At 41.3% G+C, this 27,963-nt stretch overlaps 1 protein-coding gene across 2 annotated transcripts in view; it reads left to right on the top strand.

Annotated features, from left to right (window-relative positions):
• The window catches only part of CHCHD3 (coiled-coil-helix-coiled-coil-helix domain containing 3), a 283,851-nt gene that overhangs the window by 198,550 nt on the left and 57,338 nt on the right, over positions 1-27,963 (top strand). For both annotated transcript variants that reach the window (XM_043463744.1, XM_043463743.1), the window contains one exon: positions 23,530-23,600. In XM_043463744.1, the coding sequence (XP_043319679.1) occupies positions 23,530-23,600 (71 nt within the window). The remainder of the gene's footprint in view (positions 1-23,529; positions 23,601-27,963) is intronic.

The following is a 27,963-nucleotide window of genomic DNA, read 5'->3' as shown; positions in this document are numbered from 1 at the left end:
ACATTTTAAAGGGGAGGTGAACATTTTAAGGGGGAGGTGAACATTTTAAGAGGGAGGGAAATGTTTGTTGATTTCAGTTAACAAGTGAAATAAAAATTCTAAAATATTTGTTTTCATAAACCCACCTTGTATGTTCCTCAGTTCATTTTCTTACTCTCAGGAGTGACTGTCCTTTCAATTTCTTGGTCTGTCTATGATTTAAAATACTTTTAGATAGTTTACTTGGATTTTTGGAAACGTTTAAAAAGTAATTATTACTTTAAAAATATTTTTATTAATTATGAAAACAAGCAATTTAGTACCCTTCTTACTAACAATTGAGAACTTTTGGCAAATGTTTTCTTTGTCCCTACGAGCGGTTCCTCAGGCTCAGTCATTCATTTGATATTTATTTAGAGTGAACTTTGTGGAAGGCTCCATTTTAGGCTCTGCGGATTTAACAGCTGAAAACAGAAAATAAAAAAATTCTGTTTTCATAAAGTTTCAGTCAGTTCAGTCACTCAGTCATGTCCGACTCTGTGCCCCATGGACTGCAGCACGCTAGGCCTCCCTGTCCGTCACCAGCTCCCGGAGTTTACTCAAACTCACGTCCATCGCATCAGTGATGCCATCTCGCCCTCTGCCATCCCCTTCTCCTCCCGCCTTCAATCTTTCCCAGCATCAGGGTCTTTTCCAATAAAGTTTAGTGCTCTGTTAATATGAGACACTCAGTAATGAATATATTTTACGTCAAGTAGTGATGTGCTCTGTGAAGAAAAATAACTCATAGTAAGGAGAGAAAATGACAGTGTGTGGAGGGGTGGAGATGCTGTTTCACGCAGGGAGGACTCTGATCAGGTGCCACTTGGGCAGGGACTGAGCGCCAGGCTGAGCCATGCATTTGGGGAAGAAGAGCCGTCTGGCAGGTACTGTTGAACAGCCGTTGCCCAATCTCTTGTCTTGATTCCATGCCATTTATTGCTCTGGTGTATTCTTCACTATCTTTTCAGAAAGTGCCAGGTTTGCTTTTCAAGTACCACAGTATCGGTCTTGCCAAGCCTCGCAGACGGTGCTTATTTTGGTCTATACTTTGTTAGCAGATCATTTCTATGTTGAGTTCAAATGGCACTCTGATTTCAAGAGTGATTCTCATCCTTGTTTTGCTAGAGGAACAGTAAACAGGCACTATGGATTGGGTAGATGAATATTGAAGTATTTTTAAAAATGCCTTATCAAGTGAAAATGTGCCCAAGGCTCCCGTGACCTTGTACTCCTCTTTTAAGCCTCCCCTGACTCCCCAGTTCAAGTCAGCATGAATAATCCCACCTAGCTCTTTAAAAGGCAAAATGGCGGCTTTTATCATGAGCTCACCATTTGCCAGCACTCTGCTATGCACTTTACATGTGTTATTTCATTTAACCTTTCCAGCTGTTCAAGATGGTTATCCTCATTTTACAGATGAGAGTGAGGCAGAGTAATGGTGTATACTTTATCCAGTGTCACAACAGAGTAAGGGGTAGAGCCAGGATTTAAACCCTGGATGTCTAAGCCCACAGTCTCACCCTCTGCCTAGGAAGGACTCCTGGGAGGTTGGAGTTGGGATGGGATTGAATTAGACACAGAGGTTGCTTTGACTCAGGCTGTCCCTTCCAAAGCTAGACATGTGTGTTATAATGTTAGTTCAGCAAAAAGTAACTCCTGTCACCACGTTTAGCTTGTCCACAAAGTGGACAGATCTTCTTTCACTATCTCCACGTTCCCTTTTCCTCTGTTCATTGAGCCAAACTTCAAAGTAGGCCTTTTTTGTAGCTACTTTTTGCACCTGTCATCTTTGAGTCTCTATTTTGGGGTGGTTTTTTCTTTTTCTCCTCTCACTTTGCTTCTCTACTTTTAGGTTCCTGTCACTCCCTGCCCTCTGCCCCGCCCCAGCCCACCACTGCCCCTTACCTCCTTCCCATCATTAAAACAGAAAAAGGTTGGACTCCCCAAAGGTTTCTCTATTGTGGACAGGCTGCTGAAGCTGCAGCAGTTGAGCACCATTGTAAAAGTTAAAGTGACTCCTCTGGAGCTTTGGGACACATATTCATTTCTCATTCTTAGCACAAGTGACCGCTCTCTTTTTTCCCCTCCCTATAAATTTTTCTCAAGACACTCAGTTATGTGATTTGCTTTCCATTACTTTTGGCATAATTTTATTTTAAGTGTTATTTTTGTGCCATAACCCTCTTTAGCTGAAAAATTCATTTAAAATGTCTGTCTTAGCATTTCTGACTACAGACAATGAAGTTTTAATGACAGACGTATATGGTTGAATACATCTTTGTAATTAATAGAGATATTTAGAGATATTGCTGACACTATTTGAAAATAGTGTTTGTTCTGAGCAGGATGAGCTGCAAGATAATATGAGAGTTTTCAGAACCTTTATGTTATTTTTTAAAAGTCTTTCAGTTAGTTGAGTCATTACTGTAGTTTGAAATTGATGGTTATCGTATTGCCACTCATCTTTTGAAATGGAAATCTTTCTCAGTATGGTCAGATAGTACCAGAATCAAGAGAAAATAAGCTTTTCTTTGTTTCCAACTTGTAATACGTTTCCGCTGTGCCTTGCCTTCCTCCTTTTATCAATGCACATTGACTAGTAGGTGCTAAGATTCATGAACATGGTTCCCTTTTCTTAAGGAGCCAGTAAACTATAGCAGGTATGTAAATACAAGGATTATTTCTCTCTCCTCTAGTTTGTTACCTATGAGAAACATTTGAAAGGATTTATCTTCATGAGATTAACGGTGTCTTCAGAAAGACTTTTACTTGGATAAAGTAAGTGATGAAATGAAATGGAAAAATTTCATTTATCATCCCATGTTGTATCACAGATCTGGTCTATAGGAATTGTTAACCTGTGACTCACCTCTGTATTGTTTTTTATCTGAGTTGGTTATGTAGAAGATAAGGCAGATGAAGGAAACTATAGCAGCTAGGTCATAATAACTAAGGTATAATGTTTATTTTTTAATGACACGTCCTCTGGCTTTAGGTTGACATTAACTGTACTGGGCGGGAGCACAGGAATTAGTCTTTGGAAAGCTGTATTTGCTGTGTTTCACAGGTTTCTAAGGTTTGGTTGGACATTTAAGGAAACTTTTAGTGAGGTTATCGAGTACATCACTGCATCACTTTCTTCCGTTGAGTTTGCTGACTGTGAGTAACGCACTTATGGTTACAAATGAGGCTCTCTTCCAGGTGGTAACCTGAGGCTCCACAGTAATGACTTAACTCTGATTCTTGTTGAACTAAATGTCAGTGCACAGAACAGTGTAGCTGCTCAGGGTGCTACCAGGTCAGATTTAAGAGCTGTTTAGGGGAAAAAATGCCTTTATGAACACCAGGCTAAGAGATGTTACTGATTTGTAAAGATAATATACTTGCTAGTGTTTGTATTCTTTCTTAAGCCCAGAATGATTCGATGGGACTTGAGCAATATTACTATCAGGAAAGCTGGAGTTGTCTGATATATAAACCCTAAGTGTGCAAAAGACTAAATACCGATTTTTCTTTATATTATTCCTGCTGGCACACTACTAGGCTCTTTGTGCTTTTTTGAACTGAGAGCTAAGCCCCAGAGCTTGCTATGAGAGAGCCGAGCGATCAGGGCAGGACTGGGGTAGGCGAGCCGCCTGAGGGGTTGTGTCTGAGGCTGGCAGCCTCAGCAGAGAGCTCCGTCACAGTATTGCTACTGCTTTGTCACGAAAGAAAGGTGTATAGCAAGTGTTGGTTCAAGGGAAGTGAAGCCAGAGAGGAAATAAGAAAGAACTGGAAAAGAATTGAAGACGGCTCTACTCTAAATGAGCCCCAGTATCCGGATTGGAATAACCTGCATCTCAGCATGGAAAATGCAGGCAGGGTGCTGGCTCTTCCATGGAGTGGCAGCCTCCGAGGACAGTAAGGTATCCTGGAGCACCGCACCCAGTGGTCTTTGGACTGAGTTGAGGTTGTCAAGCTTCTTGGTGACTTCCCCTTCCTTCAGCTCTGATCCTGTCAACATCCTAACTTTGAAAGCAAGGACCCCAAGACCCAGAGAGGTTGAGTGGCTTGCCCAAGGTCACAAGCAGTCAGGTCACCCTTGGGGAGTGATCCCTGTCAAGCAGAAGTTTCAGTTCTAAAATCAGCTGCTCTGTGGGATATGCCCGTCTCCTGGCTGTCATCAGTACTTTAGGCAGAAGGAGAGTGATCGCTTGACAGGAATGTTGCAAAGAAGATTCTTACAAAAGGATTCCATGACCTGTAAGGTCCCTTACAGCTTTAAATTCTATTATTCAAGCTCCGTTTTCATTGGTTTAAGCAGACTGTCTTCCCTCTCTAGCTCCCTAACTTCTTGCAGAAATTGATCTTCGAGAGCATTTTGTTACATTTTCCATTTAAAATAAAAATTAGCCTTGATCTCAGGTACTTCACAGTGTATTGAGTCACATGTATCATTCCTTTGGAGTATTCCTTCACCAGCCAATGCCTACAGTTTTAGTTACATGTGAAGTGGTAGTTTGATGAAATAACATTCTGGCTTCTTTCTCAGTAAACCAAAAGCTCTAGAAAGCTTCGTGTTGCAGAGAGACCTTCATTTTCCCAGCTGTCAACCTGACTGATATTTTAATTTTTCTGCCCTGTAGAAAACTTCAGTCTCTTATCCAATAGATAAATGAGCGAACCCCCCCAGGAAATGCAGCAGAATGTTTCTGTTTGCCAATGCAATAAATGCAGAAGCTAATAAATGTCTCCTTCCATCAGGAGGAGGCGTGTAATGAGTAAATGATGAGAAAAAGAATTCAGGGAAACAAATGATCCGTCCAATCTAAGATGACAAACAATTTCTTAATAACTTGTCCTCTGGTCGGAGAGAGGGCTTTCACCAGGCAAAGAGAATGCCTGTTGAAACCAAGCCCAGCACACGGCCATTTACATCTGGCTGCTGATGGATTTAGTCTGGTTCCATTTGGGTCACACTGAGCAATAAGCTGCAATTCAAACTCAGCCTCGTTATGGGTGACATTCTTTGCTAGGTAATTTCTGTGAATGTGTGCTAGGAAAAGGGATCATTTCCGGGCCAAATTCACATTTCTTACCCCAGATTACATTTATATTTTGCATTTGTCTTTTTTAGTAAAAATCCAGTCTCTTTCCCTTGAGATGTGTTCAGAGCACAAGGGTTTCTCAAGAACTTCTTTCCTGTGGGCTGAGTATGCTATTCTTCATAACACTTTTGTGAACCTCAAGTCTGAATCCCCAAAGTCTGCCTTTATGGAAGCCAGTGGAAGACTGTATGCTTTGTCTCCCGGGGATGGCTGATCCTTGCTTAGGGGTCTAGTTTGGAAGGACTTGTAGGAGACAGAAGGCACAGTGTGACTAAGGCGGAGTCAGTGAGATCGGCTTTGGAAGAAGAGGAGTCGCAATCTACAGTGAAGATGTGAGAGAGAGAGAGAGAGAGAGAGAGATTCCATGCCAGACCAAAAAAAAAAAAATCATTTGATGAAATGCATTTTATTATCACCCCTTTGTGGGATCTTTCTAAGAATGTTTCTCAGAAAATTGTGTGGAAAAGATTGGCTACCAAATACCAGCAGTTTTCAGGGACAGATTTTCATGAATATTTCTAGAAGAAGACTATCAGATTGCCTTACTGGGTCTTCTGTAATTATCTTTTCTTCCCCATTCCTCCACCACTCCCCCACCTTTTTTTTTTTTTTTTTTTTTAAATACAAATAAGACATTCTGGTATGTTTCAGTACCACATGAATGAATACATTTGTGCAGTTGAGGAGTGAAGCTTTTAAGTAGTAGTAGGGTTTAGGGCCACAATGCAGGAAAATGTTAATGAATCATCAGATAAAGGCTGGAAAGAGGTGATACCGCAGGGCCCTTGGTGTACTTGGCAGCGTATGAAATGTACCTTAGACATTCAGGAATCCTGCACAGGACTTTGTAAGGGAGAGCATTATACCTGAAAGCTAAGATTTCTCGGTGTGCTTCTATTCACATGCATATTTCTATGCCACATCTTTCAAAAGGCCTTTCCTTTGAAACACAAAAGATAAACATGTCTTTAAAATGGATAGGTGATCTCTTTGCCACTTTTGAAATCTTTCTCCATTTCATAGCTGAGATTTTTTTTAACCCTAAAATTAAGACCGACTTTTCTGTTCACCTGGGTAGGTTTTTACTCATTGCTGGACTCGAGACAACCATTGTCACAGTCTGAGTCTGGGCACAAAATCAATGAAAGGAAATTAAACCTTGAGATAGGGGTTCCATCTGCATAGGATCATATTTTTGCTTGAGTCTCTTCAGTTCATTGTTGTGTGACTGTTAAATAGATACAATACCTTCATGCTCAAAGGAAACCATGAATTTGCAAATACTTACAGAGTACCATTTATTGCTTAGTGTTGAAAATACTACAGTATTTTAAAATCTCAAGCCCTAGATTTGGAGCATGAGACACCTGGCCTGATTTGGTTATAGCACTTATACCTATGGGCCAATAAGCACATGTGTAATTTTGGTTACGCATGCCATTCCTAACAGGTAAAATGAAGACAGTAGCCTCTAACTTTACTTCCTCCTTGACTGGTTTTTTTTAATGTAATCAATTGAGATAAATGACTGCTTCCTAGTCATATTTGCTGATGGAGAGTCCAAGTCTCCACCCGCCTGCCAACAGTTTTAACTCTTGCTTTGATGGGACTGTGTTCTCTTGTAAACATGGAATCTTTAGATCATCTGCTTTTCTTGGGACTTTCTTCATATAAATATCACATCCCTCTGGATTATGAGGACTGGAGTCATGTAACTACTTAAAAATTGTTTTTTTAGATGTTTCCCTTAGCTATTAATACCTTGCTCTTAGGAGACGGTTGTCGGTAAATATTTAGTGAATTAAAAAATGAACATAGACTCAACTTAACAAATGACAGAAGAATTTCAGAGACACCAGGAGCTTTCAGTTCAGTTCAGCCGCTCAGTTGTGTCTGGCTCTTTGCAACCCCATGGACTGTAGCACGTCAGGCTTCCCTGTCCGTCACCAACTCCCGGAGCCTACTCAAACTCATGTCCATCGTGCCGGTGATGCCAACCAACCATCTCATCCTCTGTCGTCCCCTTCTCCTCCCACCTTCAATCTTTCCCAGCATCAGGGTCTTTTCCAGTGAGTTGGTTCTTTGCATCAGGTGGCCAAAGTATTGGAGCTTCAGCTTCAGCATCAGTCCTTCCAATGAATATTCAGGACTGAGTTCCTTTAGGGTTGACTGGTTGGATCTCCTTGCAGTCCTTACCTTCATAATGTAAAAGCTTTTCCCTCTTTAAAAAGTTAATATATATTAGCTCATCTGTATTAGCCTTGAGGGTGTATACATTTGTAGTTTGTGAAAATACCAGGGTTTTAGTTTGTGTTTTTTGTTTTAGAGGAGAACTGGTACAGTTTGGAACATTATAAGAAACAGTTGTGTGACTGTCCTTATTTTTAAATCTTTTCACCAAGGACTAAATCTTAAAGAAATGTAAATATTTCTTTTCCTTCAAGAGAAAAAGAGAAAAAGCATAGCCTAAAAACAACTCCATCCTTCCATTGGATGGGTCATCTGTTACTTATTTTAGCTGTCCTCTGTGACAACTTGCATATTTAAGTTGCTTTTCATTTTCCAGTATTATAAACTCTGTGATGAAAATTCTTTTCACTACAGTTTTATACACACCTATGATTGCTTCAGATATTTCTAGAAATGAAACTGCATCAAAGGCATTTGAGACATGTTGCTATAAATTGTACTAATTCATACTCTCACTAGTAAATTATTAGTGGAACCCATTTCCACATATACTCATCAAAGGAAGACAGCCAGTCTGATAAGTATACAGTAATGAAATGATTTTATCAATCTTTGTCTCACAAATTTTTCTATGACCTACCAAATGCTGCTTTCAGGAAAGTGTATGTACCCAATACCTGTGCCCTAGACCTTTTTTTTCAATCAGGAGATACTGAAGAATGGCATGTCTCTCCAGTAAGTTTTAAATAAAATTATTTTTAAAGTTTTGGCATTGATTGGATTTCACATAGTTTTCCTCCTGGGCGTTTGAGAATGCACAGTGCCAGGGACAAGAGTAGATCCACATGTGAGAAGGCGTGGTGGGTGGCAGTCCCACGCCCCTTACCAGCCTTAAGCCAAAGTTCTGTTGAATGTAGGCCTTCAGTGGATGGGCTTCCCTGTGTGCAGTTTAGGGGTGAGCATCGTAGCTCTTAATGAGTGCATCTCAAAGATGACACACGTGACTTTCAAAGCCTCCTATGAAAGTATCTTTGAAACTTAAGAGGGCTTTTCCACATCTCCATCTTCACAGCCCCTCTCGCTAAGGCTTTGAGCTCATAACCCTGCTGAGGTCAGTCAGTTTTTCATCATCTAATTCACTTGGAGAGATGTGCTCAGTCTGGGATGCCGAGCTTGGTTGAGGCGCTCTTCCCGTCCATGAGCTGCTTATTTTTGGTAGTGTTGGAAAGGTATTACCTTCGAACAAATAGTTGTGATTCAATTTGGGGCTGGTGCTGAGGAGAAACCAACTCTATTATGTCTGTGACGGAGTTCAAAGGTTTGCTCAATTTTCAGGAAAGTTTTTCTTAAGTAGATTTTCTGGCTTGGTATGAATTACTGGTGTTGGCCTCTATGATATTTTAAAAACTCAAGTTCTAGGCAAAAGTGGGAAGAAGGCAGGTTGTCTTGGCCTCTCCACCTTCTTCTGTCACAATCCTGCTCTCCCCTGACACGTCTCCTTCCTCTCAAGGATTCAGTGGTTACTCTTAACACTTAACTTTTGCCGTCGAAAGCGCTAGTCCTATTTAGTTATGAGTCCCTTTTAGGGAGTTAACTGATGATGAGCTAAAGGGTAATAAATGGTTTAGCCTTGAATTTCTTAACCTGGATTCTGAGGAAATCATCTCAGAAGGTCTTCAAGTCTCTATGAGAATCTTTCAAGTTTGTTTTCTGTGCTATGATTCCTGTGATTCTTTCTATGATTAATGCAATCATATTTTCAGTCAGTAGGATGGACCCTTCACTTCTGAGGAATCCTAGGTTGAATGACAGAACCTACTGCCTCCTGGGGCATTAGCGTTAGAACACAGAACTCTTGGAAGCGAAAAGGACTAACAACCTGAAGACAGTTATCGTTGTGTACTACAATGGATTCGCTGTTCATGTGTCTCTCCCCCCTGGCCTTTAAAGATGTCTTCACCCTCCCACCTCCTGGGCCTGGTTCAGGTTCCTTCTTCAGTAAGCTCTCCTGAATGAATGAATTTTAGGCTAGCCTGTCAGAGGGCTGGAAAAGAAGGAGAAATGGGTGAGAAAGATCCTCCAGGGGAGCATCTGTTGTATACCCTTTAGATCCTTAATATAGCATCATGAGGAAGGCAGAATGAAACAGCTGAAGATAATGCAGCTTGTGTATCTGCCTGCTTCTCTGCAGTAAGGATTACTGTTCACAGGTTTCCTTTTAGCCCACGGTTTTCAAGAGGGCACTGTGTGCGTGCCTGTGCGTGTGCTGGAGCAAGTGCAGGAGAGTTTGCGTGTTAGAGTTACAGAGTCCCCTTCTGTGGGAGACAGACCAGCTTGGGGTGAGGGGGAGTGCACGCTGAGCTAGGTTGGTAATACAAATGTGATGCCTTCTGAATACAGCCATCCAGTGTGTGCTTTTAAATGTGCATAAGGCGCTGAGCCCTACACAGGTAAGACTGTCGACCCTGAGGATGACTGTGTCACATTCCTCAGCCCCTGAGCACAAGAGCTTCCTGTGCTGGTCACATACAGTGATTTCTGAGTTTCTGTCTGGGTCTTGCAAGACATCATGGGACAGCCCTTACAATGACTGTGAACTTGCTCTGTCTCACTGCTGTCGAAGAGCAGCGGGCCCCCCAGCTGTGTCAAGAGCAGAAAGGCCTTGGGTGTAACTGAGAAGTCTGAAAGGTAAGAATAGAAGGCCGGATACTGTTTTATTTCAGGTAGAAGAGCTGAAACCATAGGCCGATTTAAGACCTTTTATTGACCTTGTCGTATAAGGGAAAAATGTTAAGAAAAATGAACACCTTATAGATAAGGTAAATGGGAGATCTCCATATAAGCAGGGTTAATGGGAGCTGTGGGTGGGAGAGGGACAGGCAGTCACTTTGCAAAAGTGGTAGATCTGCCTTATTTTTAAAGGGATCAGAATAAAGTTTTGCAAGTGGAAAGAATTCTGATAAGAAGCTTGAATTCTGACAGGAAAAGCTAATGATATTAAAAGGAAATTAAAGCACAAACCGACTTAAGAACTGAATATCAAGGATAGTTTGGTACTTGAGAGAAATCAGGGTTTTAGAAACTCATTCGAAAAACAACTTCTTAGAAATAAATAAAAGATTACACTATATGTGGTCTGGTAGCACTGTGATTCTTTATTAATTATACATTTATTTGTGTGATTTTTAAATTTATGTCTTTCTTCTCCAGTATGCCATAATAAGCTCCATAGAAGTAGGGCCAAGTATCTTGTTTGTTCACCATCACATTACAAATTCCTGGCCTAGTTTCTGGCACAGACCTTCAGTATTTGTAGAATGAAGAAATGAACAAATAATAGGAAACTTGGAATGCCAAATGAGTGTTTGGTGCATATGTTGAAATTGCTCAGATGAAGAAACTGAGGCGTGGGATAAAATAGCATAACTAATATAGCTTGAGTATTATTGCAAGGCTGTCAATGAATGTAGGATTTCTATTCTAATTTAAAAAAAAAAAAACTAAATCAAGGGGAAAAAACCCTCAGATTGTAATTAGTGATGTTTCTAAAGTGCCTGGAATAAAAGTAGAAATGCCAGAAGCAGCTCTGTTTCTTTATATGAGAAATGGTAAAGATGGAATGAAAAGGTAATTACAGAAACTGTGTATTACTTTTGCCAGGGTGCCCAGGAGACAGTGTGGTTTCCATGAAATGTAGCTTCTTTAGAGATGGTTAAGATTTGATGCTAGAGTTAAGCATCGCTTTAAAATTTTTAATTCTTTCTGTTCTGTGTCAGGAAAGGAGAGGCAGAAGGAAACAAATTTCTGACAAGTGGATGCAGAGGATTCCACAGAGGAGAGGAAAAAGATGCTCCTGCTGGGTCATTGCATTTGACTGTATTAGAGTTATTCATGAGGTGTGCAAAAAGCAAATATACCAAGGTGTAAAGTACATGTATTCCTCATTCCTTTGACTCTATCATAAAAATGAAATTGCTTAAATTAGAAGTTTTTTTGTTTTGGTCCCCCCCCCCCCGCCCCCTTTATTTAATGAAAGTCTAAATGTGAGTGGTCCCAGGACTGGAATGATAGTTTCCGTGTCGTCAGAGCCCCCGGCATTTATCGTTTCACTCCTGCATCCTAGTATAGAATTTCCCTCTTTAAGGTCAGCTCACTGCAGGATGGCTGCTGGGGCTCTGGCCATCACATCTACACTGCATACTAGAAGAAAGAAAAGGGGCAAAATGACTGAGAAGATTCCCTGTCAGCTGAGGTCAGCTCTCTTTAAGCAGCCTACCTGGAAGTCCCACGCAACAACTCTGCTTTTGGCTCAGCCTAAATAGAAGCAAACTGGAAAATTTTAGTTGAGTTGACCATATATTTAGCTTCAAACGGAGTTACGTAAGGAGGAAGGAGAGCTGTTCGGTAAGCTACTGCTCATAGCCTTTTCCTTCCACAGGGAATCTTCATTTGTCTTTGCCATGGAACCTAATAGGGATTTTGAGTCATTGCATGCTAAGTCCCTTCAGTTGTGTGTGAAGCTTTGTGTCTCCATGAACTGTAGCTCACCAGGCTCTTCTGTCCAGAGGATTCTCCAGGCAATACTGGAGTGGGTGTATGTCCTCCCCAAGGGGATCTTCACTACCCAGGGATCAAACCCACATCTCTTACAGCTCCTGCATTGGCAGACGGGTTCTTTACCACTAGCACCACCTGGAAAGCCCTTGAATCATTAGGAACTGCTTAGTAAATCAGTAGTTTATTGTTGATCACCACCAGTAATAAGGATTTGAAAAAAGTAAGGCTGAGAAAAGTTAAGATATACTTGTAGATGCACACAAATGGTTATAAGCAAATATTTAGGGATGCTCAGGACAAATACCTAGTCTTGTAAAGTTTATTGCTTATACAAAACATTACTCAGTGTTTGGAAAACAGATATTAAGTTCAAATCCATCTACTTGATGATCATTCTTCAGGTTCATGCATAGTTGTATAGGTCAGTTAATGGGGATCTAGGTTCTGATGGATAGGCCGGGGAGCCAGGGCCTGTTGGCAGGAGTTGTGTTGTGATGGAGAATCCCTGTCTTCCACAGGGAGAAGCCAGGCTTTCTGCCAAGTACTGAACTTACATTGTTCCACTGATGCAGTCACCCCGAAAGATAAGGTCCTCATCTTTGTGTTTAAAACCAAGACGTGGTTTAAATAACCCAAACTATTCCTTGGTGTGCCTTTTAGAAACAGAATACTGAATCTGATATTCTGTGTATTTGAGCAGTGTTGGCAGTTTGCAGACTGTGTCTTGTCGACAGAATTCTCCTGAGCCCCAGAATGTCTTGGAACAATGGAATCAAGACCATGGGTCTGAGAGGTGGAAGGTTCTTCAAGATGCCAACTAGTCTATTCGAGGGCCACTTTTCTCACCAAGAATTGTCAGATCCCTTGCTCTGTCCTCCTGCCCACCTGTAAAAGACTTCAGCCTGTTCAGGAACACAGGGAAGGCAGAACTCAAACCTGCCAGCAGGCTGCCTTACAGAAGGTTTGTCAGGAGAAATACCGAAACCACTTGATCAACTGAAGTTGTTTTAGACAGTGATTTAAAAAATAAAAATTCTATAGCTCTTAAAATTGTTGTGGTGGAGAACAGTCAGTCTCTGTGATCCTATATAATTCTATAGAAAGACAGGATGGTTGAGGAAGCATGAACTGTTTCTGGAGTATAGTTATAGCATATAGCTGGACAGTAAATGGCCGTCTCAGGGCTTCTGGGCCAGGAATTATAGCCACACTGCATTTGCCCCCAGATGCTTAACTTTCATACTAGGGGAAGTATAGTTACCTGCAGCCAACTGATTACAGATTATAACAGTTCCTGGTTGAGTGTTAATAACAAACAGTGTAAATAAGTCAGTTCTGAATCCGTCTACTTAACAGTAGGAATGCTCTTATTGACATTGTCAGTAAGAAGGCTTCTTCTATTGGTTTGTGTTAACACTAGACGTTTGCTTGAAACAGCTAGCCAGATAGAGTAATCTTTGTGTTTGGGTGGGTACGAGAGAGATGGAGACCCAACAGTTTTTGGTGGTAATTATAGATCAGCTTAGAAAGCGGAGACCCACACTTGCAGTCAGTCTGCTCACATCCAAGGTCAGACTCGTTCCATCTCTCATCCACTCTTCTAAGTAAGCAGAGTCGCCACCATCTGAATGGATGGTGCATAGGAGTGTCCATCTCCTCTGAGAAACAGTGTCAGACCACCAGAATTTAAATTGGACCTCAGTATGCAGTGTTGGGTAGCATTTTATAAAAGAACTGACAGGAGCTAGTTAACAGATTTTTCTTGTGACCATTTTGATTTGTTCATTTCTCATATGATACAGATAATGATCATATTAGTGATAATAGAACCGAAATAAGTTTCTGAACCTGAGAAAATATTACGAGAATATACCATGTGTATGTTTTCCTTTGATTGAATTTAGAATTTGAAAAGATGCTTTTCGAATCGAGCAATAATGTGTGTCTGTGCACGTGCATTTAAAATACACTTCAAAAGGGAGACTTTGCAAATGGAAAATGGCAGCATCTCACACATTCAGAAACTTGGGCCACAGCCAGCCCAGAGAAACGTGGGGATGAAGCCCACGCTTGTTGATTGCCGTTTCCTTCTTACAACTGTCTAAAAACTTTGGGCATCAGAATGCCAAATGGGTAAATCTCCCCACACCCCAAAATAGAACTTGCAGGGAGACTGGAGAGAAATATTAGAATACTTGTATCTGAAGATCCACCACACTGTTTTGCGCATGGTTTTGTGCTGTTCCTTCAGCTGTCTGTGGCAGGTATGATAAATTGGCTCAATAAGCACCAATTCCAAATGCTCCCCTTCTCTTTCTTTACTCCAGAAGTGAGAAAACAAAATTACTTAATTTCCCAGCTGCTTTCGCAGCCAAGATTGTGCATGATGTATAATTCTGGCCAAAGAGATATGAGTGGAAGTCTCTGGTGAGGCCTTCTCTTATAACCTTCCTCAGGACGTGGGCATGCTCACTGGAGGTGTGATTGCCGTCTTGAGACCATGGGGACAAAAGCCAAGTGCTCAGGGTGGCTGGGAAAGGAATACTTCACGGTGTCCTTGGCACTTGCATCAGCCCTGGGTTTCTAACATCTGAACTTCTTATTGCATGAGAAACATGACCTCCTTACTCGTTCAAGCTACTATTTGTAGCTTAAACTACTATTGTATTGATACTGCAGTTGAACTCAATCCTTAGCAATATTTATTCCCCTTTTACATAGCAGAGCACACTAAAGTGTTTGTCAGTTTGTAGGAGATACATAATAAATGTAGTAGTGCACCTTCTCCATGTTCTGATATTTATTTTAGACCTGTCTCTATCCCATTCTGTTTTAAATAGGAGCAAAAGTTGGAATTCACTTTAGGATGAATAGGTCACTCTTAACATTGTTTTAGTAAGTTTTGTGTATCATGTAAACTGAGTGCTCTAAATATAATGATAAACGGGACAAGATTCCTGCTTTCAGGGACCTTGTGGGCTAACTGGAAAGACAACAGGTGAACATACATTGTTGGTACATGGTGGCAGGTGCTTTGATCAAAGTCTGTGATGCTGTGAGAACACAGAGAAATCTTTGTGACTCAAAACAGTCACCGTTTATTTACCTCATGATTCTACATGTTTGTCACCAGTCTGGGCTGCTATCAGCTGGACAAGTCTTTTCAGCTTGTCCAGGCTCACTCTCGCTGAGTTGGCTGCAGTTTGGCTAGTCAAGGATGGACTCAGCGGGGAAGACTTGTAATCTTTCCTTCTCCAGCAGGCTGTTGTTGCTATTCAGTCACTAAGTTGGGTCTGACTCTTTGCGACCCTGTGGACTGTGGCACGCCAGGCTTCCCTGTCCTCCACTGTCTCCCAGAGTTTGCTCAAGTTCATGTCCGTTGAGTCAGTGATACTACCTAACCATCTCATCCTCTGTCATCCCCTTTTCCACCTGCCTTCAGTCTATCCAGAATCGGGGTCTTTTCCAAAGAGTTGGCTCTTCCCATCAGGTGGCCAAAGTATTGGAGCCCCAGCTTCAGCATCAGTCCTTCCAATGAATATTCAGGGTTGATTTCCTTTAGGATTCACTGGTTTGGTCTGCCTGCAGTCCAAGAGACTCTCAAGAGTCTTCTCCAACAACACAGTTCAAAAGCATCAATTCTCCTGCACTCAGCCCTCTCCATGGGCCAACTCTCACATCCATACATGACTACTGGAAGAACTCTCTTTGTCCAACAATCTAATTTGGGTTTGTTGATGTGACATCTGGGCAGGGTTCCAAGAGCGAGTCTTGGGTTGGGAACTGGCACTTCATCACTTCTGTCAAATTCTGTTGGCCAGAGCAGGTCACAAGCACAGCCCAGATTGAGTGGTAGAAAAATAGATTTCACCCTTTCATGATGAGGGAAGCTAGAAAGTGTCACTAAAGGACATGAATATAGAAAAGAGTCAAGAATTGTGTGACCATGTTTGCAGTCTGCCACAGGGCTCTGAGGAAGCCGAGGGGAGGAGAACAATAAAGGATTTATCTCAAATTTTTAAGATTCAAGATAGTAGGATGCTCCTTTTTATTAGCTCTTAATAAAAGGTGATACCATCAGCTACCATATAGTAATGTGTATATGTTAATCCCAAGCTCCTAATTTATCTTACTTCCCCACCCCCATTATCCCTTTTGATAACTGTAAGTGTTCTTTGTGTGAGTCTGTTTCTGCCTTGGAAATATCAGTAAGTTCATTTGTATCATTTTTTAAAAATATTCCATATGTAAGTGATATCGTGTGATATTTGTCTTTCTCTGTCTGACTTACTTCACTTAATATAATAATCTCTCGGTCCATCAGTGTTGCTACAAATGGTATTTCATTCCTTTTTATGGCTGAATAACAGTCCATTTGTATATATGTATATACACATGCTAAGTCACCTCTGTCATGTCTGACTCTTTGTGACCCTGTGGACTGTAGCCTGCCACGCCCTTGTGTTCATGGGATTCCCCAGGCAAGAATACTGGAATGCGTTGCCATGCCTTCCCCCAGGGAATGTTCCCAACCCAGTGATCAACCCGCATCTCTTATGTCTCCTGCATTGGCAGATGGGTTCTTTACCACTAGCACAAACTGGAAAGCACACGCATATACCCTTACATCTTCCTTATCCTTTCATCTGTTGCTGGACATTTAGGTTGCTTCTGGTCGTGCTAGGTCACCCAGTTGTGTCCGGCTCTTTGCGTCCCCATGGACTGTAGCCCGCCAGGCTCCTCTGTCCATGGGATTCTCCAGGCAGGAATACTGGAGTGGGTTGCCATTTCCTCCTCCAGGGCATCTTCCCATTGAACCCGCATCTCTTGAGTCTCCTGAATTGGCAGGTGGGTTCTTTACCACGAGAGCCACCTGGGAGGGCGCTTTCATGTCTTGGCTATTGTAGATAGTGCTGCCGTGATCATCGGGCTGAATGTATCTTTTCAAATAAGTCTTTTCTCTCAATTTATGTCAAGGAGTGGGATTACTGGATCATATGTTGGCTCTATTTTTAGTTTTTTAAGGAACCTCCATACTGTTCTCCATCGTGGCTTCAACAATTTTCATTCCCGCCCACAGTGTAGGGAGGGTTTCTTTTTCTTCATACTCTCTCCAGCATTTATTATTTGTAGACTTAAGTTTTATGTATGTATTTTATTTTTTTTGCTAGATTTTGCTTTTTTAAAAAAAAGGATGTTGAAGAAAAATGTCAAGGCCACTGATAGAAGTTCTTTCTCTCACTGCCTGAACTGTTCCTATTTTTATTTTTAATTTTTTGTTTTATATTGAAATACAGTTCATTATCAACAATGTTGTGTTAGTTTCAGGTGTAGAGCAAGTGATGAAGTTATACATGTATCTGTTTATTTTTTCAAATTCTTTTCCCATTCAGGTTATTAGGGAGTATTGAGCAGAGTCTTCAAAGAGCTTTATATGACTTACCATCTTTATTCCCCCAAGGGGTCCTGGCACTCTTTATTATTACCCTCCCCACTTCACAGATGGGAGACAGCTCTTGAGTTTTATTCCATAGCCGTGGAGCCGTGACTTGTCAGTCTGTCTCCAAAGTGTGTGCCCTTCACCACCTCACGATTCTGTTAAGAATCTTATGTGCAGAGTGCCATGGACAGCATATTCATGTGTTTTAAATGAAACATTTTAAGAGTTATGTTCAGTGGAGCATTCCATCTCCTAACTCTGTTTGTTGCCTCTGTATTTAGTAACTGGTCCCTGGTGCCTGAGATTGGAAGATGTTTTGATATAGAAAGTGAAAATGCCTTTTGTTTCCAGTGATCCAGTGATGTCTTGTCCTCCAATATAGGTGACAGAACCCCAGATCTCAAATGATGTTATTTTGGAGATAGTTCATCTCCTCCAAGCTCCTTTCACTTATCCTTGACCCAAAACTATAAACCTTTATCAGGTTTTTGATAGTGCTAAAACATCTGAAAGATACTGTCATTCTACTTTGAATTTATAAGATCTACCTTCTCAAAGAGAATCTTGGTGGAAAACATGTTTTAATCTTGTATCAAATAAGAATTCATGGTTTAAAGGTAGACACTAATAAATTAGACCTTGAATATTTGATTTAAATCATATTTACCTGCCACAAATCCATATTACCACTGGACAAATCATGTCAAGTATTTTTCCTATCATTGATGGAGCAGGAAACTATGCAGCTTGAATATGAATGCAGAATTTTTGAATTTTAGGTTGTAAGGACCTCACAGGTATAGAAACAATGTGGCCATGTCCCAAGCAGTGATCAGGTCACAGGCACCTCTCTCTGCTTCTTTTTTTGGGGTCTCCAACAAAGTGAGTTATCAGGATGACATTAAAGTGATAGTAATTTACAATGAGTAAACAAAAAAGAGCGGCAGATACGACCTGGGGCCATCTCAAGACAACATAGAGAACGAAAGCAGCCCTCCTGAGTATTATGGCGCTTCTACTGCTTGTGAGTACGGTTCAGAGGAGGAGCGCTGTGGCGGCGGATGCCGTGAGGCAGAGCTCTCGGGCAGTTTCAGGTCCATCGGTGACTTGTGGACAGGCCTAGCAGCATCTCTGTTTTGCAGCACCTTTGTAAATGTTCTAGTTCTGTTGGGACTTCCCTGGGGATCGAGACTGTGGTGGTTAAGATTCTGTGTGCTTCCCCTGCAGAGGGCATGGCTGCTGCTGCTTTTTTTTTTTTTCCCCCATTTATTTTTATTAGTGAGGGCATGGCTTCTACCCCTGGTTGGGGAGCTAAGATACCACATGCAGTGCAGCCAAAACAGTTCAGTGGTGGAAAGTAATTTTGCCATAATTCTTCCAAAACGCTGATTTATTTTTCACTTTGAGTGGCACGCTGAGTAGTACGTTTTTTATTTTCCTTTCATTGTTCTAGAAACCCAGTGGTGTCCCAAGTTGGTGTGTGCTCAGAATCACTTGAGATGCTTGCTAAGCTTGCAGCCTTCTGCACCCCGTCCCCAGAGATTCAGGGTGTGACCAGGGGAGTCTGCGGTTTCACAAGCTCCGCCTATGGCTCTGAAACAGGTGGTCCCAATTCCTGTCCTTAGAAAACCTGCATCTGGAGCTCAGACATCCCCCGAAAGGGACATCTGAAACCACTCATAGGCCCCTTCTCCCTTTTTCCCAATCCTTGTATAAGCCCATTTGGCTCGTTCTCCCAGCAGTGAATGTTCACCTCTTTACAATGATAAGGACTGGCCTGTGTTGGCAGGAGTCTGGGCCCTCTCAGGTATTCACAGTGAATAGGGGTGGAGAGCACACTCTGCCTGACTCAGGTCTGATCCTCCCCCAACCCCCACATAGTTCCTTCTTTGCCTCCTGTCCCTTGTTTCATAACCAGGTTGTAGGGAATCTTATGCTTTCCTGGAGCTCCCTACCCTTAGAAGATAAGGCTTTTTCTGTGAAGATACTGTTTTCACTATTGAGTAAGAGTAATTGAAGATTGTCGTTATATCAATGAGGTCTAAATATGCAATAATGTCATTTAAAAATTAACACATCATTCAGTTCAGTTCAGTCATTCAGTCATGTCCGGCTCTTTGCGACCCCGTAGACTGCAGCATGCCAGGCTTCCCTGTCCATCACCAGCTCCCGGAGCTTATGCAAACTCAACGTCCATTGAGTCAGTGATGCCATCCAACCATCTCATCCTCTGTCGTCCCCTTCTCCTTCTGCCTTCAATCTTTCCCAGCATCAGGGTCTTTTGCAATGAGTCAGTTCTTCGTATCAGGTGGCCAAAGTATTGGCACGTCAGCTTTAGCATCAGTCCTTCCAATGAGTTTTCAGTACTGATTTCCTTTAGGATTGACACATTATCAGAACACCACAAAAATCCTTGCTGCAGACAGTGGTTGTGAAAAACAAAAACAACTGATGGCAAAGTTTAAGGTGAAACATAGTATTTACATAATGTCAAGCAATCTCCTATAAGATATTGATTACAACAGGAAAAATAGTAGCTTTCCTATGGAGAAACTCTTACCTTAATCAAGTAGTCAAGATCAAGCACCAGTAAAAACATCTTTAATGTAACGTAACCCTGGATGCAGTGCATGGAGATGGGCACATCACTACTGTGGTATCCTTCCCTATAATGTGGGAGAGTGTCGGTCCAACCATGAGAAAACATCCAACAGGCCCAAATTGCATGCCATTATACAAAACATCTGACCAGTGTTCTTTGGGAGTGTTGAGGTCATCAAAGGCAAAGCAACACTGAGGAACTGTCACAGATTAGAGGAGACAAGAAAGCTGTGACAGCTAAATGCAGCCCAGGATCCGGGGCTAGATCCTATGAGAAATAAAGTCTAATTCAGATGCCGCAAGTCTCTAGTGCTGTAACATTGTTAACTTACCAGTTTTCACAATTGTACTGTGATCATCTAAGGTGTTGACATGAAGGTAAGCTGAGTGAAGTATATGCAGGAACCCTCTTCTATTTTTGCCCCCTTCTATAAGTCTGAAATGATTACATAAGAAAGAGTTGGGAAAAAAAGAACTTTTATTTTGTAATATATGAACACTCTACAATAGCTTAGCATTCAGCCACTCTCTTCAGCATGTATCCCCCACACATATTTTTATGTTTTAGCTCTACTGAGTCATTTGTTGTTGATTAGCTCCTTTGGGGAGTGAGGGGGAGTAACACAATTTTTGTGTGTATTACAAAATATTTATGACCAGTGTAACAACTGGCTGTGTACCCACCCCCCCAATTTTTAAAAATATGACAGTGCAGTGAAGTCCCCCGCATTGCATTGTTTTATGACATTCTGCCCCTCTCATCCTCTTTTACCACCCACACATAACTGCCACCACTTACAGTTAATCAATAGAGCTTACTGTTTACCAATCATATTTCAGTGTTTTGCTTTATGTCACTTTTCCAAACTGACATAAATTGCATTGTGCTGTATCATATCTACAACTTGCTTTTTTGGCCCCACTTTTTGTCTGATTCATTCTTTTTCATCACTGTATAGATTTCCAGCTTATGAATACACAATACATATTTGTCTTTTCTCCTGCTGGCAGACATATTGGGAGTATTTTTGGTTTGGGGTTTTGTTTTCTGCATGGTCATTCATTTTAAGAAGTATTTCCTCAGGTCAAAAGAGATCTCTACTTTTTCTGAACTCCAGTAACACTGTCCATCACTTTTAGCTTAGCATTTGTGACCTTTCAGTACAATTCTTTTTCTTTTCTCCTGTAGCAGGTAGAAAGCTTCTTGAGGATCTAATTCTTCAAGATGGACTTTATTGGAAAAATAAGAATTTAATTTTGTTGACTGAACAAGTAAATACTTAATGAATTAAACATGGTCTGCAAACAGATGTTGGGCATATTTGTGTTTATTTTCTTAGTTGTTGTATGGTGTTGCCTCTTGGGGACTTTTCTTGTTAGATTTACACAGTGTCAGAAAGTGGTCACTGAGTTTGAAATATGGAGCATAAATCAGCTTAAAACTTTAAGAAATCATATGCTAGGTTTGCAGGCAACACAGGTACAGGGTGTGTGTGTGTGTGTGCGTGTGCACGCACATTTGTGTGTATTTAACGTTGAAGGAGAAAGTTGGACAAAATTAGCAATTTAATCTGCACTTTGGCATTACAAAGCATAAGGGAGTTTACTAGTTTATATTATGGCAGAACTCTTGCTTTTGTGTATCATTCTGGTTAGAAAGTTAATATTTAATGTTGATAATTTTGAATGTGTACACAGAATGGAATTGCCCAAATTAGTTCTTTGTCTCCAAAATTCTTTTATTTGAATGTTCATCTTAATCTGTGAAAACACTGAGCAGGTTTTATAGCTCTCTTGCCCACCTTACTTGATTTCTGCAGCAGCTTTGGCAGAAATAAGTCATGCTAGTATCACCCATATTTTACAGGTGAGGAGCACTGGAATGGAAACCGGCAGAGGTTGTTTGCTCAGGGACCCTAAACAGAACCAGAAACCAGATCTTTCCTGGCTCTGTCCAGAGATTCCAGTTTCATTGCATAAACTAAGCAAAAACATTAGTGAAGACATTTTTATTTTGCTGGCATTTTAATACATGATTCAGTAACATAACGCCCATTTGACAGTTCACCGTAGTAATGCAGGGAGTCCCTCATCACCGTTAGCGACCCATTATAACTGCCTTTTTACTGCCCTCTTTGTTAGAAGGGTTCTGAGAAAAGCTGCAACCAAACATTACAAAGAGCATGTCCTGACTGGTGTGTATTCTAAAGGAAAGAAAAACCTTGTAAGCGGAACTGATTGGAAGGAGTGACACAACTGAAAGTTAAAATATCTGAGGAGACAAATGACTTTTTGATAGCTCGAGACCTATAGAAGAATTAAAACCTCTCGGCATATAGACTGGTGGTGGTTCATCACTCACATTGCAATGTTAAAAAAGGCAGAAGCAGTACACTTAGAATATTGTCTTCATGTCAGAAATGCACGTTTGTGCTTGAAAATGATAAAAAATTACAATCGATCCCTACAACTGTTCTGTTCATCTTTATTGATCAGGTGCAAGAAAGATAAATCGCAGCCCAAATAAGATTATAGTAAATGTTAGCATCGTCAGGGACTCTGGGTTGATAGAAAGCCATTCATCATCTCAAATGGTGACCTGTCCATTGCTCCAGCCATCCTGAGCCAGCTGTCTAATCACATACCTATTGATTTCATCTACATCCAGCAAACCTGGATGTGACTGTCATTGGGCAACCCAGATTGTTGAATGCAAAGGGGTCACTGGTGTGAAGAGGATTTCACTTTCATTTTCTCACCAACCAACAATGATGTATTAAAAAATAAACCACCCCAAGTCATGCATGTGAAACCTGAGTGAATAGAGAATGAAGGGACACAATGGACCACTGCATTGCATTGTGTTCCTTTGTACTGCAATGCATTTTGCAGGGTATTTCATGGAGTCTGAAGGCTCATCGGGTCATTTAGGCCACCCCCTGCAGTAAGACAGGTTTCACAGTAGCTAGTCAGAATGGATCGTTTTTAATGTTGCTGCCCCAGGAAAGGCATTACTTGGCCCTTACAACTTGATTTATATTGCTTATGTGTTCATTCATGTAATAATGGAAACATTTTTTAACAAAAATTACCTAAATCTGCCCCCTTGTTTTTACTGATTAATTTGTTATAAATGTTGATGCTCTTGTGGTTATATGGAGATGATAGAACAAATTGTACTCTGTAAAGAATCCATCTTGAGGACAAATAGACAGTGTAAAAAGAAATGATCCTTTAATATCCTAGGTGGAACACTGGAATGATAGGAAAATATGGTGTGTGAATTTCATATTTGATCTCAAGTGCTCTTTGGTCTTGCAGTGGTGGATTCCAAATATGGGAGATCAAAATAGTCTTTCAAAACTACATTAGGTATTTTTTCAGGAGGATCAAATATTGATGACTTAGATGAATGTTCAGTCTGTGATTACAATGTGTATGCCAACAGTGGTATTATTATTAAATAGATAACCTTACATGTATTTTAAGTATTCATGTCACCATGCAAGAAATCTTCTTCCTTCTGCTTGAGTGGCAGACACAAGATTTCATGTAGTTTTTGAAATTGTTAAGTCTTGCACACATGTTGTTCTCTTGAATAGTGAAAACTCTGCTATCAATCTTTATCCACAGAGCTCAGAGTTCTACAAAGTTACCACCGAGCAATACCAGAAAGCTGCTGAGGAGGTGGAAGCAAAGTTCAAGTAAGTCTTTAATAGTCTTATCATTATTTACCCTTCCTGACAAGATGAAAACACACCTTTACCACTCTTTAACATGTTAGCCCTCTGGAATACTTGGTAGTGTGTTTGGACCCATATTGCTATCATGGAATTCCAATGCAAGGGACAGGCTTCTGATGAAAGTGTGTTGCAGCTCCATTTTATGAACTCTGGGGAACTTGAAAGCAATGGTGGTAGTGTTTTCATTTGGAATATTATTTTAGTAGGATACCCCTGATTATGAAGGGGATGTTAAATTGTTGCCTTTAACAGTAGAAACACAGAGATCATTCACTTTCTTACAATAAAATGATGGGCATGTCCACATTTGGGTATCTTTCTCCCATTTAACCTGTTTTCATTTCTTCGTGTGTACCTTGAAAACATTTAAATTGCAGATCTTTCCCTTGCCCTTGATTATGAAGGCAATGTTAAGTTGCTCCCTGTATTAATCCTTGGGATGATTAAATGAATGTTCTGTAATTGATGGATCAGAGTGTCCCTGACCCATAGCCCTGCACTTTCCCTTTGCTGTCAGTACTCACATTAGGTAAGAAAACATCATTCGGAATTTTCGTGCGTGTATAAATACTTCTGTTGTGTAACCCCTGTTAGTCACACACGTGCAAATTAATGATGTACAGAAAGGTGTTGTGACAGGTTTAGTCAAAAGATTGTATTAGGCTCTGACCTCCTTCCTTGGCGTGTTTATAAGCATTTGATAAAATGATTAAATCCTAAGGTAGAATGTTATTACTTTCTGCCGTAGTGTAATTTGTGTGGTAATGGATATTGGTGTTATTTTAATGTTGATTTAAAAGATTTTTTAGAAAATGTATGATTTAAGGTATATTTAAATAGACAAAACCCTCCAGTCTTCCTTAGTGAATTATCTCTTTAGGAGCAGACAGGAAAGACCTTCTAAAAATGAGCCATAAATCTCACTCTTAAAGGTTAATGTGCTATCTTCAGAATTTAGATATGGAATTGGATAGATTTGATTTTCAAAGACACTCTCCATATGTATTCTTAAAGTTAGGTTCTTATCTTTCCCACGAATGGTAAAGCAGTGTTTTTTAAACCTTTGGTCTCTGTACTTTGAGAACCTTTGACTTGGCACCCCGGGTCTGTCTTCTTTGTAAGATTGAAGCTGTACAGATAAGTAAAATTTTAGATAAATCAGAGCAGATCCATTCTGACCAGGAAGATCTGTTTGGTCATAAAGAAGATGGCATTTTAGTTGAGGCTTGAAGAAGAGTATCGAGTAGTCAGGAAGGAAAGGTGTTCAAAAGGAAAACCATGCCCAGGAGTTGGTGGGTGACAAACTAGTTAAGATCAGTGGTTTGTTGCAGAGAGACTAGTGCAAGGTAAAGTGGAAAGGTTAGTAGGGGCTTTCATTACCTGCTGAACTAAGAAGTTGATCTTCATTTAGCCGGAAGTCATAGTCTTCCAGGTGGTGCAGCCGTAGTGCATCCACCTGCCAAGGCAGGAGATTCAAGAGACGCAAGTTCAGTCCCTGGGTCAGGAAGATCCCCCGGAGGAGGAAATGGCAACGCACTCCAGTATTCTTGATTGAGAAATCTCATGGACAGGGGAGCCTGGCCTGTGGGGTTACAAAGAGTCAGACATGATTGAGCACACACACACACAGGTTACACACACATTGCAAGGTGTTTGGCCAGGTGAGTACCCTGAGTTCCGTGCTCCTTTAGTAGTAATAAACTGACAGTTAATGTGGGGTTTGATTGGAGGGCTGGAAAAGAAAAATAAAAAGCCAGAAATACCGGATGAGAAGTCTCTGCAAGTGAAAGAAAAGAGATGGATGCAAAAGTCGCTGAGAGATTAGACATGAATTAGTGATTAATTGGTGTATGGGTTTGCTAGGGCTGCCACAGACTGAGTGGCTTAAACAACAGAAGTTTATTTTTTCACAGTCGGGGAGGCTGGAAGTTCAGGGTCAAGGTGTGAGCAGGGTTGGTTTCTCCAGAGGCTTTTCTTCTTGGCATACATGTGACTCTCTTTCCATGGTCTTGCCTCTCTCCATCTGTGTCCTCATCTCCTTCTCTTATAAATCACATTGGATTAGGGTCTACCCTGATGATTTCATTTCAATTTACCTCTTTAAAAAATCCTCTGTCCCAATTCACTCTCTGAAGCACCAGGCATTAGGATTTCAACATACAAATTTTGGGGGAGATGCATTTCAGCCCACAGCAAACACTTGGGTAGAAGGGATACAGGAGAAACAGAAATATGAACTTAGTGTGTTGGAAAGAAAATTGGTGGAAGCTGAATTTCACAAACAAGTCTGATTTTAGATGAAAAGAATATCTCTTCTGAAGCCACACCCAGCTGCCATGTCATGGCCCTGGAAAGCATATAGTCTGGCCTGTACTGGCCTACTGCACAATGAGAGACTGCATGGAGCATAGAGGTAAGTCATGACGACTGACCTTCTCCACGATGGCGTGGATCTGTAGGGTGGACTTGGTTTTAAGCAGAGCCTCAACAGCGTCGTCCTCTTTTATCTTTAGACGATGTTGTTCTTGATTAGCTTCTACTCTCATCCGATGTAGTAGATAGTTTAACCTTTCCCAAAGCAAACTGTGGCCCTTGTACTCAGCTTCTGGGAGTAACCTCTAAACCCTTGGAATTTCCCAAGTGAAAGAAATGTCTTCTTATTCATAATGGGTCCCCTGGGCCATGTGGTATCAGCCCAATGCCAAAGACTGAAGTCAGCCTCATGAACAGCCAGGCCAGCTTATGTGACGAGGCCCCGGTGAAACTTTGGGCGCCGAGATGGGGTGAGCATCTCTAGTTGATACTGCACTGCATTTGTCACATACACTGATACCAGGAGGGTTGTGCCTCCTGTGGACAGTGAGAACATTGCATTGAAACCCTCTCAGACTTTGTCCTGTGTTTCTCTTCCTGTGGCTGATTCTCTGTAGCATTTCCCATAATGAGCCATAGTTCTGAGTTTAATAGCTTTAGTGAGTTCTGTGAGTCCTTGTATTGAATTTTCAAAGCTTAGGGTAGTTTGGGAACCTCCTTGAACTTGCAGTTGATACCAGAAGTGAGGACAGTCTTGGGGACCCTGCCCTTAGACCTTGCAGTTTGGCCAAGTCCAGTGCAAACAAAAATTCAGGAATGTCAGGAGCTGGTTCTTCAGAAAGTGGTTTTCTTTATGTCATTTTTCTCAGCTACTTCCTGCTAGGCTTCTATTCTACTTCTTAGAATATGGTATTTTGATTTGCAGCTTCATGCCAAGGAAATTTGAGAAGGCAATGGCACCCCACTCCAGTACTCTTGCCTGGAAAATCCCATGGACAGAGGAGCCTGGTGGGCTGCGGTCCATGGGGTCATTGAGGGTCGGACACAACTGAGTGACTTCACTTTCACTTTTCACTTTCATGCATTGGAGAAGGAAATGGCAACCCACTCCAGTGTTCTTGCCTGGAGAATCCCAGGGACGGGAGCCTGGTGGGCTTCCGTCTATGGGGTTGCACAGAGTCAGACACAACTGAAGTGACTTAGCAGTAGCAGCAGCAGCCAAGGGCATGATAGTGCTTCAGCTATAAGAGATGTTTACCGCCTTTGAAGGCACAGAGGTTCCTCAATGAAATTGTGTTTCTCCTCAGAAACTTGGGGATCTCAGATAATCATGACACCTTCAGTCTTTGGCAAGGCAATGTACTGTATCCTTTCCATTGCCTGATGGAGATGAACTCAGCTGACCCTCCTAGACAGCACACCCTGGAGGACTTTGAGGAGGGTTTCATTAATTTTATCTGATGGAAGGATTCATTTGGGTACATCTTCATTATAGGAGATGAAAGCTTCGTAAAATGTAATTTCAAGGGTACTGGTACACGCCTGATGAGGGTGGAGGGCTCCATACAAAATCACAGTAAAGAGAAAGAATAAAGAACACTCAGAGCATTTGAGGCCGCACGTGATGAACACCAGTTACTCCGGTGTATCCTGCAGGACAGCTAATGGAATTATCTTAGGGATGCTTAAATATTAACTCACACTTCAGTCCCTTGCTTTATAGTTTGGCAGCAAACCATGAAAACACTTTAGAGCCAATGGAATCCTGCTCCCCGCTCTACCCCGTTTGTTTTATTAGCACATCATTCATTCATAGTGCTTCTATGAAACATGCCCTCAGCTGTGTTCTCAGTGTATACCTATGAAGGAGACAGGTGGGTCTTACCGGCATGAAACTTAGTAGCACATCGAAGGAGAGCAGGTGGAAGACAGAATTTTAATAACCCAAAGCTTCCCAAAAAATCGAGAGTGAGTTCTACTGTGATGAGATAATTGCATCCCTAATAAACAC

This window comes from Cervus canadensis, chromosome 3 (assembly GCF_019320065.1).
Source record: "Cervus canadensis isolate Bull #8, Minnesota chromosome 3, ASM1932006v1, whole genome shotgun sequence".
NCBI lineage: Eukaryota > Metazoa > Chordata > Mammalia > Artiodactyla > Cervidae > Cervus > Cervus canadensis.
Note: the sequence above shows the minus strand (reverse complement) of the source record. Positions and strands in the feature narration are given on the sequence as shown.